This window comes from Zingiber officinale, chromosome 1A (genome assembly GCF_018446385.1).
Source record: "Zingiber officinale cultivar Zhangliang chromosome 1A, Zo_v1.1, whole genome shotgun sequence".
Lineage (NCBI taxonomy): Eukaryota > Viridiplantae > Streptophyta > Magnoliopsida > Zingiberales > Zingiberaceae > Zingiber > Zingiber officinale.
This window is the reverse complement of record NC_055987.1, coordinates 79122001-79141116: the sequence shown is the minus strand read 5'-3', so window position 1 is coordinate 79141116 and position 19116 is coordinate 79122001. Positions and strand designations below refer to the sequence as shown.

The window sequence follows — 19116 nt, the reverse complement described above, 5'->3', positions numbered from 1 at the left end:
ACTTTATGTGTGAGTGGCTTGTACCAAGGGTGGGCCGGGGACTAAGGACCTCGTTAGGGATGGGCTCCTAAGTGCCCCTAGGACTAAGGGCCTAGTATGTTTGCCTCGTAGGGTTCAAGACTTGCTACCTTGGACCTACAAGGTTGCGCGCAATATGTAAGTGGTACATAGCCGGGATCCCCCTTATGTTGAGATTATTTTCAAGTATATATGTAAAAGAAAATGGTTTTAAAGATCATGAGACATACACATATTTTTCGGATACATGTTTTCCAAAATCATATTGCATACACCTTATGATTATGCTATGTTTCATGTTATGCTCTTGATTATTATATGCCATGATAAGCTATGATTATGTTATGTTCATGCTATACCTTATAGACATGTTCGGCCATGGAATTGTTGATGCTTGATATATAGATTTCGGCCATAGATATGATGATGCCTTGATGTACATGTTTCGGCCATGGAATGATGCTTTGATATACATGTTTCGGCCATGCTTTGATATACCATAATACTTGTTTGTTATACCATGTCTAGCTATGTTTTATGCAATGCACTATGTATATGTTTCGGCCATGGTGATGCTTGATATGCTATGACTAGTTGTGATTATATTATGATGCATGATATGCTTGAATAGAATGCTATGTTATGCCATGATTAGTTGAGATTATGACTTGTTGATGAATTCTTGATTATGTGCTGATTGTTGGTTTTAGTGAGTAGGAAAGGAACTTACTGATCCATGAGTGCTCATAGCTTACTTTCCTTGTACCACAGATAAAGGAAAAAGCTGGATGAGTTAGAGGAGCAGCAGGAGGGGCAATGAAGATGTGTGTGGCAGTGGCTAGGCAACCAAATAAATAAGAACCTGCTTAAAGTTTCTTTAAAGAACTATGCATTGGTATTTTATGACTTGTGATACCTAAACATGTGTGGCTTGACATTATGATTCCACTAGATTTGATGTTATGATTTTGATGCCATGTGATAGTATAGTTCAAAAGAAATTTAAAAGAAAAGTTTTATTAAAACTATGAAAATTATTTTAAGTCTTCCGCTGTTTTAAAAAGGAAAATTTATACGTAGAGTATCGTAGCCCCGTCCCTTAGGGTAGCAGGGAGGGCGGGCGTTACAATTTCGGCCGACATTGGCCTTCCTCCCTGAAGGTATATCTCGGTCGATATTGGTCTACCTCCCTAGAGGTATATCCCGATCAATATTGGCCTACCTCATTTGAGGTATATCCCGACCGATATTAGCCTACCTCCTTGGAGGTATATCCTGATCGATATTAGCCTATCTCCTTTAAGGTATATTCCGGCCGATATTGGCCTTCCTTCCTGGAGGTATATCTCGATTGGTATTAGTCTGCCTACTTGGAAGTATATCTCGGCCGAAATTGGCCTTCCTCCCTGAAAGTATATCTCGGTCGATATTTGCCTGCCTCCCTAGAGGTATATCCCGATCAATATTGGCCTACCTCATTTGAGGTATATCCCGGTCGATATTAGCATACCTTCTTTGAAGTATATCCCGGTTGATATTGGCCTTCCTTCCTGGAGGTATATCTCGGTTGGTATTGGTCTGCTTACTTGGAAGTATATCTCGGCCAACATTGGCCTTCCTCTTCGGAAGTATATCTTGGCCGGTATTGGCCTTCCTCCCCGGAGGTATATTTCGGTCGATATTAGTCTGCTATCCTGGATGTATATCCCGATCCCTATTGATCTATCTTCTCAACTCGGCTATCTCCTTTCCCTTCCTCTCCGGGGATCCATGGAACCTAACACATATCACTCGGCAATAAAGATTTGTCAATTGATCGCGGGAATCAGTCTTCCGGATCGCTAAGAAGTGGGCGGATTTGGTTAATCGATCAACGATTACCCAAATCGTGTCATGGCCTCGACGTGTCCTAGGCAAACCCACCACAAAGTTAATGGTAATGTGTTCTCATTTTCACTCAGGAATAGGAATCCGCTGATGTAATTCGGCAGGTCTCTGATACTCAACCTTCACTTGCTGACAAACAAGACATCTAGCTACAAATTCCGCGATGTCTTTCTTCATACCGTTCCACCAGTAGGAACGCCTCATATCTCAATACATGCGGGTCCCACCTGGATGGATCGCAAATCGAGAGCGATGAGCCTCCTGAAGTAGCTCCTGTAAGACCGGGTGAGACTGAGGTACGCATAATCTGCCTCGGAAGTATATAATACCCTCCTTATCTCGGGTGAACTCGGTCTACTGTCCGGAAGCTATCTGGCTGCCAATAAACTGCAAATATTGATCACCGACCTGGGCCTCTCGGATCCTCATCCTAATTGACGACTGAGCAACCATGGTAACTAGAATATCCTGCTCTGTCTATCCCTGCTCCTGAAGGCCCAACTCGGAGAAACCCTGAACGAAGTTTGTGATTGAAACTGGGTGGCAAGCCAAAGTCCCTCTGGATTTCCTGCTGAGTGCATCGACAACCACATTAGCTTTCCCTGGGTGATAATTAATGGTACAATTATAATCCTTCAGGAACTCTATCCATCTCCTCTGTCAGAGATTAAGTTCCTTCTAAGTGAAAATATATTTGAGACTCTTATTATCAGTGAGAATCTCAAATGTAATGTCGTACAGATGATGTCGCCAAATCTTCAAAGCAAAAATGATGATAGCTAGCTCCAAATCATGTACTGGGTAGTTCTTCTCATGCTCCTTCAACTATCGAGAAGCATAGGAGACTACCCTGCTGTGCTGCATTAGAACAACGCCCAAACCCTGTACAGATGCATCGGTATAGAGCACAAATCCGTCCTCTCCGGAAGGTAAAACCAAAATCGGAGTCGACACTAATCTCCGCTTCAGCTCCTGGAAGCTGGTCTCACAGTCTTCAGTCCAAGTGAACTCCACGCCTTACTTGGTCAAGCATGTCAACCGGGAGAAACCCTAGACAAACCGTCTATAATATCTTGCCAATCCCAGAAAACTGCGGATCTCCTGAACTGATTTTAGCTGCTCCAAAATGGTGACAGCCTCGATCTTCTGAGGGTCTACTGAAATACCTCTGCTAGAGACCATATGTCCCAGAAAACCGACTAAGGATAGCCAGAAAGCACATTTGCTGAACTTCGCGTACAGCTGATGTCGTCGAAGAGTTTCCAAGACTGTGCGAAGATGCTGCGCATGTTCCTCCTCAGAACGCGAGTAGACCAATATGTCATCGATGAAAATGATAACAAACTGATCAAGGTACTCCAAGAAGACGAGGTTCATCAAATCCATAAACACCGCTGGAGCATTGGTAAGCCCAAATGGTATTACCAAAAACTCATAATGGTCGTATTTGGTACAAAATGTTGTCTTCTGAATATCATATTCTCTGACTCTCAGCTGATGATATCTGGATCATAGATCAATCTTAGAATACACTGATGTACCTCTGAGCTGATCAAACAAAACCTCGATCCGTGGTAAGGGGTACTTATTTTTGATGATTATTGCATTCAGCTATCTGTAGTCAATACACAACCTCAGTGTACCATCCTTTTTCTTGATAAATAATACCGGAGAACCCCATGGAGAAGCACTATGGCATATAAATCCCCTGTCTAAAAGCTCCTGGAGTTGAACCTTCAGTTCGTTCAACTCTTTTGGTGGCATACGGTAAGGAACTTTCGATGTCGGCGCAGTTCCAGGAATCAACTCAATAGCAAACTCCACTTGCCTTCTGGGAGGCAAACCTGGTAGCTCCTCTGGAAATACATCTGGATACTCTTCGACTACTGGGACATCGAAGAGTTGAGAACTATCACATACTGCCTTCTTCAGTATGAATCAAGGATAACAGAAAACCCATACAGCCATGTGACAGTAGCTTCTGAGCCTGAATCGTCGCAATGATCGATATATCGTCGTCTCTGATGCCAGTGAAATCCCACGAGGGTTGGTTCGGAGGTCGGAATGTGACCACCCTCATTTGGCAATCAATAGTGGCATGATATGCTGATAAACAGTCCATGCCAAGAATAATATAAAAGTCGACCATTTCCAAAACTAAAAGATCTACCATAAGTATCATGTTGCCAAAATCTAACGGGCAACCTCTGACCTCCTGAGTGTAACACCCATAAAATCTCTAGTAATTTTATATAATTTTTGCATGGTTAGAATGAGTTTTATGTGGGTTCTTTCTTCAAAAAAAAAATATAGAGCCAAAAAGAGACATGACCAAGGTTCGAACCTTGAACCTCTTAACAAGTGGCAAGCTTTAAGTGGTATGGAATAACCAATAGCCAAAGAGGAAGTGTTGTTAGGAAGGAAAGGGGAATTGTAGTTAAGGGTAGGGAAGGTGAAGGGACACCTTTCTCCCTTCACTTAGAATGAAAAGTTTTTTTCCCTTCTCCATTCATTTAGAGTAAATGAAGGGAAGAATGAAAAGGTGTTTTCCCTTTCTCCCTTCATTTAGAATAAATAAGAGTAAGGGAAAGAAAAGTTATTTTTTCTTCTTCTTCCTCCTTCTTCCTTCCTCCACCGAAACTAGCCACCTTCTCCTCCATTTTCGGAATCAAGCCTAGGATTCCTTCATAGGAAGTCTTGACAAGGAGGAGTCCCTAAGGTCTAAGCCCTATTACAAAGTAAGATACACAAGGGAGAGTCCTAGAAGCGGAAGCCTTCTCTTCTTCTCCATCAAGGGTACTTTTCTTAGTAAACCAAGCAAGAAGATGTAAGTATTTCCCCTCACCTGCAGTACAAGTAGTTCCCTTGTTATTTTTTTTTATGTTGTTTAAAAACCTAGGGTTATGCTCTTGTAAGTTTCGGCCACATCATGAATTAGGGTTTGAAGAGAGTTCAAAACTTTAACCATGCTTGTTTATGATCCCTCATGATGGGTAATCTATTAGGTGATGTTAGTTTGATGTCTCCATGTTTTAATGTGGCTTAAAACCTAGTACCATGTCTTGTAAGTTTCGGCCAAGAAGGAAATGAAAGGGCTTAGGAAAGTTTAACTCCAACTAGACTTGCTTACGTTTTCTTCTATGTTACGCTATGTATTATGTTATATTAGTTTGATGTTCCATGCTTAATGTGGCTTAAAACCTAGTACCATGCCTTGTAAGTTTCGGCCAAGAGAGCTACTAGGCGCTAGAAGAAAGCAAATACTCCAATCATGCTTACTAATGTCTCCCTATGATATGTTATATGTTGTGCGAACCTTATGCCACCATGTTATGCTTATGCAAGGCTTATGTATGATGAAATGCCTAAGAGATGCTTCCATATAAGTTGGGACTAAGAGCACTCTTCATGATATGACAAGGAACATGATATGCTATTTTACTTTTGTATGGCTTGTGCCGGACCCTAAGCATAGTCCAAGGGATGGGCTCCTACGTTGCCCCTAGGTCGAAGCACGGGCCTAGTTCCCTAGTAGGTTCGGGATTAGCTACCTCGGATTTATTTAGGGATGCATGCAATTCATGTATGTGGTACAATGTCGGGCCCTTATGTTGAGATTTATGTTTAAGTACCTATATGATATATGTTTTCAAAAGAACATCTTGCATACACTTATTTCATACTATGTGATTATTGTGCTTTAAGATGATGTACTCTTGTGATATGCCTAAATGAACAAGTCACTAATCTATGCTAGCTTAATTCATGATGCATGGTTTTGTAAGTAGGAAAGGATCTTACTAAGCCTATGTGCTTATAGTTTTAATTTTCCTTGTACTGTAGAAAAGGGTAAATAATGGCTAAACTAAAAGGAGCAGTAGGAAGGGCAAAGATGTGTGTGGCAGTGGCATGGTGAAAGAGATATGTTTTATGTTTCAAGACTTATACATGTTCTAAGTTTTTCCATGTGGACTATTGTTTTTTTTTTTTTACTTGATGCTTTTGATGGTTGCCACTTGATTTTAACTTTAACTTGTTTGGATGGTTGATGCTTAATGTGAACTTATACTCTCTCTTGTTTCCATGAAACCTTTAAATGTTAAGTACTTGTTTAATTGAGAATTGTTAAGAACCTCCTCAACATGCTTGAATTGTTAAGTGATGAATGACTAGATAGTTGGTTTATGCATTGAACCCCACATTCTTGTTCATAAATTGTGTTTAGACTCCTATATTTCCATCATGTTAGTTATCATGAACTTCCTTTAAAAAAAAGTACCAAGTGCCCCTTTAGAAAACGATATACATTTTTAGCAGTTCATTCCCTCTTATTTAGTACGTTTTATGCTCTAGTTAAAAACAATCATGTATCATGTTTCAAGTAATAGATATTAAATCAAGTTATGTGCATGAATGCTAGCATGTTCACATGTTTTGTTTATATGCTTAAATTAATTTCTTCCGCTGCAATGATTGCATATACATGTATGTATGTTCGCGTAGCGTCGCCCTTCTTACCCCCTTTATAAGTAGGAGAAGGGTGGGCGTTACACTGAGTGACGTCCAAGGTATCACTGGATGGTAGAGAGACAGTCAGTCACTACGGTCTAAAAGTGGGTAATCAACCAATCTCCCGCATAAAGGTACGGGATATAAAAGAATGCAAGCTACTGGTATCTATCAGTATATCAGCAGATAAGGCATAAATAGAAATTGTACTAGGGAAAATGGATCCGTTGGCCCGCTGTGCATCCTCTCTGGTAACCGCATGAATACGTCTAGTCTCTGGCAGTGGAGGAGATGGTAGTGCTGCCAAAGGCTGCTGCGCCTGAGTCTGAGCCTGCCACTGTGATGGTGTCGGGTACTGTGCCAGAGGTGGATGAGAGGGTTGCAACAGATACTATACTGGTAGCTGAGACTGCGTCTGGTACTGAACCAGTGGCTGGGGCTGCAAATACTAGACTAGAAGCTGAGGTTGCAGCTGATACGGGGGTCCCACGACAGAACTCTGTGGTACCAAGAGGGCACTGGGGGTGCTCCTGTCCATACATGCCATAAGCAGTAGCTGCAGGGGGAGCTGTCCTCTGCTGACGATGTGAAGATTGGGCTTTCCGCCCTCCTCGATGAGTCCCGGACTGATTGAGCTAAACTCTATGACTAGAAACTCCAGAAGCAATATGCTGACCCTTCATCAAACAACCTCAGCTCAAGTGCCCAGACAGTTTGCAATAATAGCAAACTGAATGTCCAAGGGAGTAGGCTAAGGTGATGTGGTCTCTGGACCCATATCTGGTGCAGCGAATGTTGCTGGCAGATTGTTTCCAGTTCTGCTGAGAAGACCGGAAACGTCCTGATATAGATCGTCCTGACTTCTAAGGCTGACCAGAAGCCCCAGAAGTACCCTGACCTGGCCGACTGCGACTACCCTACTGTTGTCCGGTCGCCTGTGCCTGCTGGATCTGCCCTAATGTCTGACCCGTCTGCTTCCTTTTCTTGTCCAGATACACTCTCTGGTGAGCTGACTCTATCATCAGGGCTCTGTCCAGTGTCTCTATGTAAGATGAGTTCCCAAAGACGGCAAGCTTTACTTGCAGATGTCCATCCAGTCCCTAAATAAACTGCTGCATATGGGAACTGTCCTCAGCAACCAGTTCTCGACAAAATATGGCCAACCGATTAAACTCGGCATTGTACTCTATCATCGATCGGTTGTTCTGTCACGGATTTAGAAAATCCTGACGGCGAGTCATCTGATAGGCCCGTGGAAAGTAACGGCTCTCAAAAGCCTCTCTGAATCAGACCCAGGTGATGTTCTGCTCGCCTATGATGGAACGCTGTGTAACCCACCAGGTGTCGACCTCATCCCATAAATGGAAAGCAGCCAGCTCTGCTTTCTCCCACTCGAAGCAAGCCATGTAGAAAAAGGTCCGCTCTATGGTCTCTATCTAGGACTGAGGCACACTCGAATCAAGCTCTCCTCGGAAGAGTGTGAATTGACTCTTCATCGATTCTGCCAACGCTGGGATCCGGGGTAGGGATCGTCGCGGGAACTGGCGGAATCATTGGAGCTGGTGCTACTGGTGGTACTGTTGGATAGACCGGGGGAGGTACTCCCGGTGCTACTGCATAAGCTGGAGCATATACCGCTGGTGGTACTGCAGGGTCGATATAGGTGGTCGCAGCTGGAGGTACGGTAGATGGTGGTACCGAAAATAAAGCAACCGGTGACGCTGGTGCGGGTGCTGGGTACACTGTAGGTATTGGGGGCACAGGTGCCGTTGGTACCAGATACACAGTAGGTCCAGGTGGCAGTGGTGTCGGGTACGTCGCAGGCTCTGCTGGTGGAGGTATCAAGTTTGCCACGGGTGGTACAGTGTGTACGGTATGGGTGCGTACCTCCAACAAAGCCATCGAAGTCTGAGAGCCCGACGCACCCGTAGTATCTTGAGTCTGTCCCTGACCAACAGGCTAAAACCCAGTAGGGATCTCTGGCGAGTCTGTTGCCAGAGATTCCAAAGTCCTCTTACATGGTCGTCCAACACCACGTCTCGCAGCTACTTGTGTAGATCTCCTAATATCTGTTAAGTTATAACACAAATATCACTACAAGTATAAAAATTATAAAATTACCTTTATACCTATTTTTCATCTGGAGATGCTTCGTCGCTGTCCAGTCCTCCTTTTTGACCTCGGAATTCCATATGAGAAAATCAACAGAAATCCATACAAATCCGAAAGATAAATAAATACCCAAGTTAAAGCAAACTTGGACTAACCCTAAAATCCAGAAAACCAAAAGCAGGTATCGTAACCCGCAAGGGACCTCATAGAGCTCAGCATGAGGCAGAGCTGGTCCGTACTATTAGACGGAGGATGTCAGAGGCGCAGGACCGCCAGAAGAGTTATGCTGATCGGAGACGGAGACCCTTGGAGTTCTCTATTGGCGACCATGTTTTTCTACGAGTTTCACCCACGAAATGGGTGAAGAGATTTGACCTCAGAGGTAAGCTAGCTCCGCGATACATTGGCCCTTTCCAGATCTTGGAGAGAATTGGAGCAGTAGCTTATCGCTTGGCACTACCACCGGCTCTGGCAGGCGTGCATGACATATTTCATGTATATATGCTGAGGAGATACATAGTAGACCCAGCTCATGTGTTGTCTGATATACCAGTTTCCGTTCAGCCTGACGTTACTTATGAGGAAGTTTCGGTACGGATTCTGGACCGAAAAGGGCGTCCGCTGCGGAACAAGACTATCCGACTGGTTAAAGTCGGATGGCAGCATCATACGGACAAGGAGGCTACCTAGGAGCTCTAGGATACTATTCGAGCTTGATACCCCCACCTTTTCATTTGAGGCATGTGGGTTATTTTCCATTTCAGGATTTATACTTTCTATCTGTTGTTAGTACTTGCTGATGGTAGATAACTAAATTTGGGGACCAAATTTTTATTAGTGGGGGAGAATGTAAAATATCGAAATTGGGGGAATAACCATAAGGGAATTTTTCGAAATTTTTAGAAATTTTCTGAAAATTTTTCGAAGACCATATGGACGAGTTTACGGGGATAAAACTAGGCCCCGAGAAAGCCTGTTTAGGCTACCCATTTAAGCGAGGAAAAGTTGATTTTCTTTTTTCTTTTATTTTATTTTTTCTTTTATTTTTCTTCTCCTACCCCCGTGCCCTCACCCGACGTCTCCCCTCTTCCTTCGCGTCGAACCTCCTCTCACACCGTTTCTCCCCAAATCGCTCGGCGACGGTTACCCCCTGCTATTAAAGCCTTGGCCCGATCCCCTTCCTTCTCTTCTCTTCCTCTCTTTTGTGCCCTAGCCATTTCACGCCGCCTGATCGACATTCGCGCTGCGCTACCCTTCGCCGAAGCAGTGACATTGCCGATCTTACTGTGCCCAAGTAGCAAAGGACCGTGCCCTAGATCTGTCCCTCGCTGCCGCACCTCTGCACAGTGTCACCGCCTCACGGAAACAGCGCCGCCGCACCTCAATGTTCCGACCACCGGATCCAGTTTATCCACGTTGTGCCCTAGTCTGGATCATCTGCCCTCTTCCCCGATCACTACCGACCTCATGCCTCAGCGTCGGTTGCTAATCACCAGAGAGGACCGAGCCACCTCCAGCCCTAGTCTCGCCCTCTTCTAATTTTCTTGCGTCGTTCCCTATATTTCCTCTTGTTGTCCGATCCGAACAAAACAGCAGTGAGGTGAGCAGCGTATCCTTGTTGATTTCTTGGATTTCAATCTTGATTAGATCAATTAATTCCTGGTGGTGTATCTGGTTTTCAGCGGCTGCCCCTATTCCGACAACAACTACCTGTTGTGGACCAACAGAAGAGACTTTGGTGTTGAGGTAAGATATTTAATTAGGTTGGATTAGGTATGAGTTGGATTGTGTAATTGTTGTACATGTGTAATTGGAATTAGGTTTATGTTATTGTGTTGATTAGGGTTTTGCCCTAATTTAGTGTAAGAGATTTTATTTAGCTATTTAAAGGAATATAGCTAAATAAAATATATATTTATTGATGACACAGGACTTTGACGCGAGACAAATATCTAGACGTCGGATTTGGACCGGATTCGATCTATATTGGAGGCGGGTACCTTGACTTATCTTTTAGATTTGTCATTTGATGTGTATAGTAGTTTTTAACAAATAGTAATGATTATGTTTTGTATCTGTATCGGTATATCATCCATTACCTGTGCATGCTTGATTGTTTACTGTTTACATTCATGTTTATACCTTCAAATTACTTTTGATCATAAAGGTAATGACATACCATGCCATAGGATATACCGGACTTATTTGATACCATATATGACCTGTGTACCTAGAGTTTTTGATATGATCCATGTATATTTTTGGTATATATTTTATGGAGGTAGATATGGTCAGGACTTCCATGTTTAGTGGCATGCATCATCTCGCATGATTGCATGTTGTGCGATAGTCGGCTCCATTATTATTAAGCACATCGCCAGTTACATGGATCTGCACACACAACCACTCATGGGTTAGTGGTTCTTATCAGGCAGGGTGTATTGCAGTAGGTTGCTCTGTCAATGGCTCCGTTGGTTCACTCATGGGTAGTGTGACGCAGCGTTGTAGCAAGACAGGGATCCCTCCTCTGGACTTGCTCAGGGAGATGATTGCATTGAACTCCCCCACTTATGATTTGGGGTAGGAGGATTGGTGTACTCCGATAGCATCCCGTCCACTCGATCACTCATCAGAAACAGTGATGGCAGAGTGCACTGTTGTCACAGCCCTACCCACTCGGTCTTATCATCGTGTGTTAGACGGCTGACTGGAGAGTAGGGGTGACCAGGACATGTCATTGACATCATACGCATTGATACATTTATTGCTTGTGTTTGCTGCACCTGTATGCTGCATATTGGATGGATGCATTTGTTTGACATGCATACAGGATTCCTATACTTTTCGGTTGATTATTCATACACCAGGTCCTGGTTAGTACAGTTTTCTCCTATTTATTTCAGTTGCATTTATCATTCTTATATCAGGAGACTGTACACATGATTAGTGCTAGTTGTTATTTTCTTACTATGCATGTCAATATTACTCGCTAAGGAGTTGACTCACCCCGTGGATATTTACTATTTTCAGGTTGATGCTGTACGAAGGAGTTCCAGTCGCTAGTCCCCTGCAGATCGCGAGGATCGCGATGTGTTTTATCTTTTGGGTTTTCTTATTGTACTTTTTTTAGACTTGTTCTAGTTTTGACACTTGGATATTTTGTTATCGTTATTGTCGATGAGTTTTATTTGGATGTGTTTTTGCTACATGCCTGCTTGGATGGCAGAAGAGGTGAGTTTGTTGTGATTTGTGTTTTATGGGTGTAGTGGAGTAGGATATCATATTTGAGCTTTATGGGTGTAGTTGAGTAGGATTTTTGAGATGACTTTTCTTTATCGTTACATTAGTTGAGTTTTACTATTAAACTGTGTGGTGATGCATTATTATTTATTTTTGTTGTTTCGACCGTGTTGGCCGATGTATATGTAGCCCTGAGGGCATTGTAGAAAGTTTTAGAATATCACCCGTACAGAGGAGATGTTGTCGAAATTTCTTCTGGTAGAGACTCCTCCGGGGCGTGACAATTTATTTGATATTAGAGCCAAGTTGGCGATACTTGTTTGATTTCCATGTGTTGGATTTTCAAGATTTATCTTATACCAATTTATTTGGTATCAGAGCTAGGTTTCGGATGCTTGGTTTTCGTATTTTGGTTTTGCGTGTTAATTTGATACCAATTTATTTGGTATCAGAGCCAAGTTGGCGATACTTGTTTGTTTTTCGTGTTACGGATTTTCGAGATTTATCTTATACCAATTTATTGGTATCAGAGTGGATTACAATACCTGCCTTTGATGTTCTGGATTTTAGGGTTAGCCCAAGTTTGTCATTAAACTTGGGTACTTATTTTCGGATTTGTACGGGTTTCTGTCGATTTTCTCGTCCAAAATTTTGAGCTCAAATTTGGGGAGTGGACAGCGACGGAACATCTCCAAACGGCAAATAGGTATAAAGGTAACTTAATAATTTTTGTTACTTGTAGTGATATTTGTGTTATAACTTAACAGCTATGAGGAGATCTACCCGAGTAGTTGCGAGACGTGGTGCAGGACGGCCACGTAAGAGAACTTTTGAATCTCTGGCAACAGACTCGCCAGAGATCCCTACTGGGTATGAGCCTGTCGGTCAGGAACAGACTCAGGATACTGCGGGCGCGTCGGGCTCTTAGACCCCGATGACTCCTTTAGAGGTACCTACCTCAGCTGCACGGGCTGTACCCACCCCTACCGTATTTACGGTACCACCAGGGGTACCACTGGCATACCCAGCACCTGCTCCGGTCGAGCCTACGGCGTACCAAGCACCACCGCCTCTTGGACCTACAGTGTACTTAGCACCCGCACCAGCAGTACCGGTTGCTCCATTTTCGGTACCATCACCTACCGTACCTCCAACTGCGACCACCCATCTCGACCTTGCGGTACCACCAGCGGTATATGCTCCAGCTTATGCAGCAGCACCGGGAGTACCTTCCCCGGTCTATCCAGCGGTACTACCTGTAGCACCAGCTCCAGTGGTTCCGCCAGTTCCAGCAGCTGTTCCTACCCATCTCACAGATATTGTCGCGGCACGAGCTCGGATCCCAGCATTGGCAGAGTCGATGAAGAGTCGATTCACACTTTTCCAAGGAGAGACTGATCCGAGTGTGGCCCAGTCCTGGTTAGAGACCATGGAGCGGACCTTCTTCTATATGACTTGTTTCGAGTGGGAGAAAGCAGAGCTGACTGTTTTCCATTTACGGGACGAGGCCTACACCTGGTGGGTTACGCAGCGTTCTGTCATAGGCGAGCAGAATATCACCTAAGCCAGATTCAGAGAGGCTTTTGAGAGCCGTTACTTTCCACGAGCCTATCAGATGACTCGCCGTTAGGATTTTCTGAGTCCGCGGCAGAACAACCGATCGGTGACAGAGTACAATGCCGAGTTTAATCGGTTGGTCAGATTTTGTTCAGAACTGGTTGCTGAGGACAGTTTCCATATGCAACAGTTTATTCAGGGACTGGATGGACATCTGCAAGTAAAGCTTGCCGACTTTGGGAACTCATCTTACATAGAGACACTGGACAAAGCCCTGATGATAGAGTCAGCTCACAAAAGAGCGTATCCGGACAAGAAAAGGAAGGTGCACCTTGGTGATATGGATAGTACCATCTAACCTTTTAAGTCATACTTAACCAGAATCTCAGAATCGGGGTATTACAATCACCTCCACTTAAAGACACAACGTCCTCGTTGTGTAACCACAAATCACACCACAGACAAATCTCAAAATCTCCCTCGCTAGGTGGTGCCCTGGGTGCTCCTGCCACAGGCGCACTCAGGGTCGCAAGGTCGCTCTGATACCATCTATAATGCCCCCGCACGGGCGGACCCCACCCGGATCGAACCGGGAACGCCATCAGAATTGCCCATCGGGTTGACGACTAGCTCCACAGACCACCGGAGGTCCTTTCAGCGTGCTTTGTCCTCACTCACATGCACCCTGGAAAACTTCCCAGGAGGTCACCCATCCTCAGATTTCTCCAAGCTAAGCACGCTTAACTTTGGAGTTCTTAAGTTTGGGCTTCCGAAAAGGAAGATGCACCTTGATGATATGGATAGTACCATTTAACCTTTTAAATCATACTTAACTATAATCTCAGAACCGGGGTATTACAACATGTCAGAGTATCAACCGCTTGCTAGAGAATATTCCTCTATTATATTATGAGCATTCACTAGAACCTTTTTCGAAGGTAATTTACACTTTTCATCAGCCGACATATTATGACAGCATATTCGAACAGTGACTCTACATCTCCTCGGTTGTACATCTTTCCTTATCCGATAGTTTCTACCACTCGACATTCTTTGTCATCTCATAATTGCAGAGGTTATAAGAGGTGGTATAAAAAGGAGTTTTTTCCGTTGGTCAGGTACACGCTTTATGACAGTCTTACTTACGTGCACATATTTACTATTCATCTCTCCATTTTTTTCTTTTGAATACCATATTGACTTGAGCATCGGAGAGTCTCCGCCAGATACCCTTTTCCCGATTTTGGTGCTGACGTTTTGTCTACTCTCTTTAGTATCCATGAAGAAGAATAAGAAGAAGAAGCTCCTTTTTTCTTTGGTTAACAGTCTTTTCTCAGTCAACCGTACAGTCATCTATCCAGCGCACTATCTCTCTAGTTTTTAGACCGGATCTGTAAAATATCGGAAATGGATGTAACACCAGGATTCATAAACTCTAGTACTTAGCCTGGAGGTCTAGAGTTCGAATCCTGGGGAAGGTAAAAATTCACTGGCCAAGGGTGGGAAGACCTACTCTCTTTAGTATCCACGAAGAAGAATAAGAAGAAGAAGCTCCTTTTTTCTTTGGTTAACAGTCTTTTCTCAGTCAACCGTACAGTCATCTATCCAGCGCACTATCTCTCTAGTTTTTAGATCGGATCTGTAAAATACCAGAAATGGACGTAACACCAGGATTCATAAACTCTAGTACTTAGCCTGGAGGTCTAGAGTTCGAATCCTGGGGAAGGCAAAAATTCATTGGCCAGGGGTGGGAAGACCTAGTGAATAACGGCACGGCCGAGGATCGTCGGTCGACGACATAAGGGGTCGCCAGTTGTGCCGCCCAAGGGACCACCAAGGGCCGTCAAATGGATCGCTAGTTGGGCCGCTCAAGGGGCCAGGTCGTTACAGGATCACAAACCCCCCCCAAAAAAAAAATACAACTGCAATGATCCTTATGTGTGCTTCATGTTTGCGTAGTATTCCATAACATGTACACATTCAAATTTTTATCAAGCAAAAGGGAAAATTTTTGACCTTAATACTTTTAAATTATTTATGCCGACGTGAAAACCAGCAAGTTGCTACATACTGGAGCTAGTTACGACATACAAAGCTTTGGAAACGTACCTACAACACTCGAGCAAGTGTGTTCTAGTTTCGCAAATGCGTCAATTCATACAGACGACATTTGCTTCTATCCATACAAATTACAGGTTTTTAGGATCCATAAAATCCTTTACATACTGTGGTTAGTTCAACATCTATTGAAGTTAATTACTTATTGCTCAGAGCAATAAGAGGGTGGGTGGTCTTGCTGACTTTGTTCTTGCCTCGCTCTCGAACGCTTTCTTACTGATGCGTGCACAAAAAGGACGTCCTCGATCCACGCAACAATGTTGAATGCCAAACTTTCCAAAACCCTCGAGTAACTCTCAAGAATTGCCTGTCCAACATCCTGATAAAAATGCAAAACATGGCAGGTAATTGATTTTCAGTAGTCATCCCTCTGATCATTATGAAAACCCTAACCAAACGTTGTTAATCTCACCTTGTTATGTTGAATTTTGCAAGTATCAAGCGTTGTCTGCGACAAGCCAGGATATCTTTGCTTGAGACATAGCAAGAGAGTCTCGGATCTAGATGCAAGTACCTGATTTTTGTTTTCATCAGCCACCAAATCTTTAACCATGTCCCAAGAAGATTTGGAACTACTGTGCATGTTTGCCTTGCGTAACCATACGTGCATAGAGGCCTCCACGCGGTCTGCGATCTGAAGCGCGTCGTGTTCCGAAGTCATATTGAGGCTATCGAGAAGAAGATCAGGAGAGAAATTCTCAGTTGTCGACACGGAACGGTATATTGCATCTCCCACACCTACTCGACCATTCTGAAAAAATAAAATAAAAAATGATGCGATCGAACTAGATCTTCATTAGCGCATATACATACATCTAGCGGTATCTGAGAACAGCAAGATGAAAGCTTGCGAGATTCGGCTCACCTTTGGAAGTGCTGCCGTGTATGACTCCGGGACTTCCATTTCAGAGAGGATGCTGTTGTTGATTGCCATGGCCGCTTTATGAATCTGATTCGCGCATTCGCGCCTTTTATGCAACTCCTTGACTGATCTCTCGGAGAGGCCACTAGTGTCTGGGACGCATGGCACAGGCAGCCACCATTTCTCACCTTTTCTTTGAACTATCCGTCGGAAGGACTTTGAGGGGGTGCTCAACGATTGCTTGTCGTCTTCTACGTACCAGAATTCTGTTTTCTGAAAACAGTCAAGTATATCCTGCATAATTATTCATAAAAATCAACAGGCTATCGAAATCAAGCTAGGATTTAGCTAGCGATGAGTGATGTTCCTCGTGTGAGTTGAAAACTTACCAGAAGCATGAGGTCTAGCTTTTCGAGTGCCGGGAGGTTCAAGTAAATATCTGATCTTGGTCTCGTTGCCATGATCTGAGAACAGTTACACGAGCCTTGTGCGCACGTCAGAGAGAAATTAAAACAAATAGGAGAGCAAGTCAATTTCTTATGTTTTATGAGCCATATCCTCACATCAAGGGTGGTTCCGTCAGGCAATGTTTGTGAAGAAGGGAAAAATTCAACTATGTAATCACAGACTGACACAAGGCAATCCATCTCTCGCCTCCACATGCTCTTCTTCTCAGCTGGAAGAGGCTCTAGTTTATAGCAGTGACCAAAAACCGTAGCTGTTCGATAAAGAAAGAAAGAAAAAAATTAAACAAAAAATTACGACACTGAAGACCAGAGAAAAGATATATAGTATAGAAGAAAGTTTGTCAATTTGTCATATTTACCATAGAGGTTTGTGATGGCGTTTGAAAGTGCTACAGCTGAGCAAACTCCTTTTCCACCTCCGGACATGTCTTCGCCCAGCAAAAGCTTCGAAAACTTCTCTTTCATCATCTCGATCTCTGCTTGAACGCATCATGGAATAGTGCAATTAATGTATCATATTGAATTGTTCTTCTTCTTCGCAATGGAATTACCTGAAAATGCTTTCTCTTCAGAACCTGCTTTCCAGTCGAGCATGTCAACGTTCTTCTTCATCCCTAGCTTCTTTACCGAAGGTGATGCTCGTCTTACAAGCTTAGAGATAGGAGAACTAACAGGAGGATCCAATGTGCTGCCATTATCATCAGTGAGCTCAGAGTAGGATGATGCAGAGGATATTGTTCGACTGTAGTCAATGGAATCAGCTCCAGGTGTAGAACAGTCTATGTCCGTGTTTGATCTAGTCAATCGATCAGAGGAGGCATGGGAGTCCAACTCGGAGTTATCATCAGGAACTGAAAATGAATCCATGGAGTTTACTGGAGAAAGTCGCACATAACCTGAAATGAAATTAACACTAGTATCGAATCATTATCTCGATGAAACAGAAGATGTAGAAGGGGAAGGAGAGGACAATGAGTTAACCAAACTGTGCTGCCAACTCCTTACACAAGACTACACCATAATGCTTGCTTGCTTGGAGTTGGAGAAGCAAAAACTTTTCAGGTTAATTTGTAACAGATAGAGACTGTCGTTGCTGTTTTTCATTTTATTGCTACTTTCTAAGGCAAAAACAAACATCACGCTGCTGTTGCTTTTCAGGACACCTAAAAGAAAAAGAACAGAAAAGGAGTTTCCACATTACCCTTTTTCACTATTTGAAATCTTCAATCCTGTGCCTGGCAATCGGTTTGAAGCCCTTCCCTCCCATCGACACTGGTCTGATCCCTTGGCGGATTAAAGAGAGTAGCTAGAAGGAGAAACTGGATTCAAATCATACAGAGGAGAGGATGACAGAATAGACTAGTGACTTTTGGACAGGGTGGTGTGATAATATAGGACCTTCTACTGAATTAATAAGAAATAATCCTCAAGAAACAAGAACAACTTCTGGATGCGACATGCAACAACAACTACAATTCCATCCAAAGAACAAGAAATACAATTCCAGCAATGTCAACGAAGAATTTTTTAGCAAATTTAAACTCAAACATAATTAGAACATCATTGGAGTAGTGGCAAAAATGTGGCTTCCCATGATCTTCTCATCTCTTATTCTAATATGAGCTTGGTTGGTGGATAATGTACATGACAAGCACTCGGGCACATCGAGCAAAGAGTACTAGCATTCGCATAACAACATTTGTTTAGTTATCATAATAATGCTCCGATTGTCAATGCCTTTCATAAGTCGTACATAAAATTATATTGTTTGACTTTGGCTTATGTTTATAGGACAATTATACTATTCATCTCTATTAGAGATTGTAATAATTTAGTTGATAACTTTAAACCAAAAGCTCAAACTCGTGATTCATGAATACATCCCAACAAGTCCCCTCGGGGCGATGCAATGATTAAAGCATGGGATGTTGCCACATGAGGTCTTGGGGTCGAAACTCGACGTGACCGAGTATAACCTCCCCCATGTCTTGGCCACTTGCACTAATGGCTAGTAGTCACCCGTGATTTACCTCCTCCGTGTTGGCCTAAGGACGGGTTGGCGGGGGCACTGGGGGCGAGAGAATCGCCTTTTGCCACATGAATACATCCCAACAATCGAACCAGGAGTGCTCTGGTTATGACGTTGTACCCTTTGACTGAGGTGCCAGGTTCAAGCACCCCTCTGCGCAGGCTCTTATCAATTAAGTGGTACCGTTCACCCAAAAATCTCTTCGGGGGTTTCTGATAAGGGGTCGTTTCGGCGGTGGTGTCGGTCACTATAAAAAGTTTACCCATACAGTTTTTTGGTCCCCTCGGGGTGGTGCGATGGTTAAGACATGGGGTGTT

At 43.5% G+C, this 19116-nt stretch overlaps 1 protein-coding gene across 2 annotated transcripts; it reads right to left on the bottom strand.

The window, feature by feature from the left end:
• Window positions 1-15341: 15341 nt before the first annotated feature.
• Window positions 15342-17753, bottom strand: LOC122005749 (rop guanine nucleotide exchange factor 3-like). Of its 2 annotated transcripts, none has more exons than XM_042560939.1 (7): window positions 17322-17753; window positions 17130-17246; window positions 16867-17021; window positions 16693-16767; window positions 16307-16576; window positions 15854-16192; window positions 15342-15760 (listed from the first exon to the last, which is right to left on the bottom strand). In XM_042560939.1, the coding sequence occupies exons 1-7, from the start codon at window positions 17635-17637 to the stop codon at window positions 15584-15586; spliced, it is 1449 nt and encodes a 482-aa protein (XP_042416873.1). In that variant the 5' UTR covers window positions 17638-17753; the 3' UTR covers window positions 15342-15583. The 2 variants fall into 2 exon arrangements, with proteins under 2 accessions (XP_042416873.1, XP_042416866.1); XM_042560932.1 differs by having other exon boundaries at window positions 16307-16597; window positions 17322-17751.
• Between the last annotated feature and the right edge of the window lie 1363 nt (window positions 17754-19116).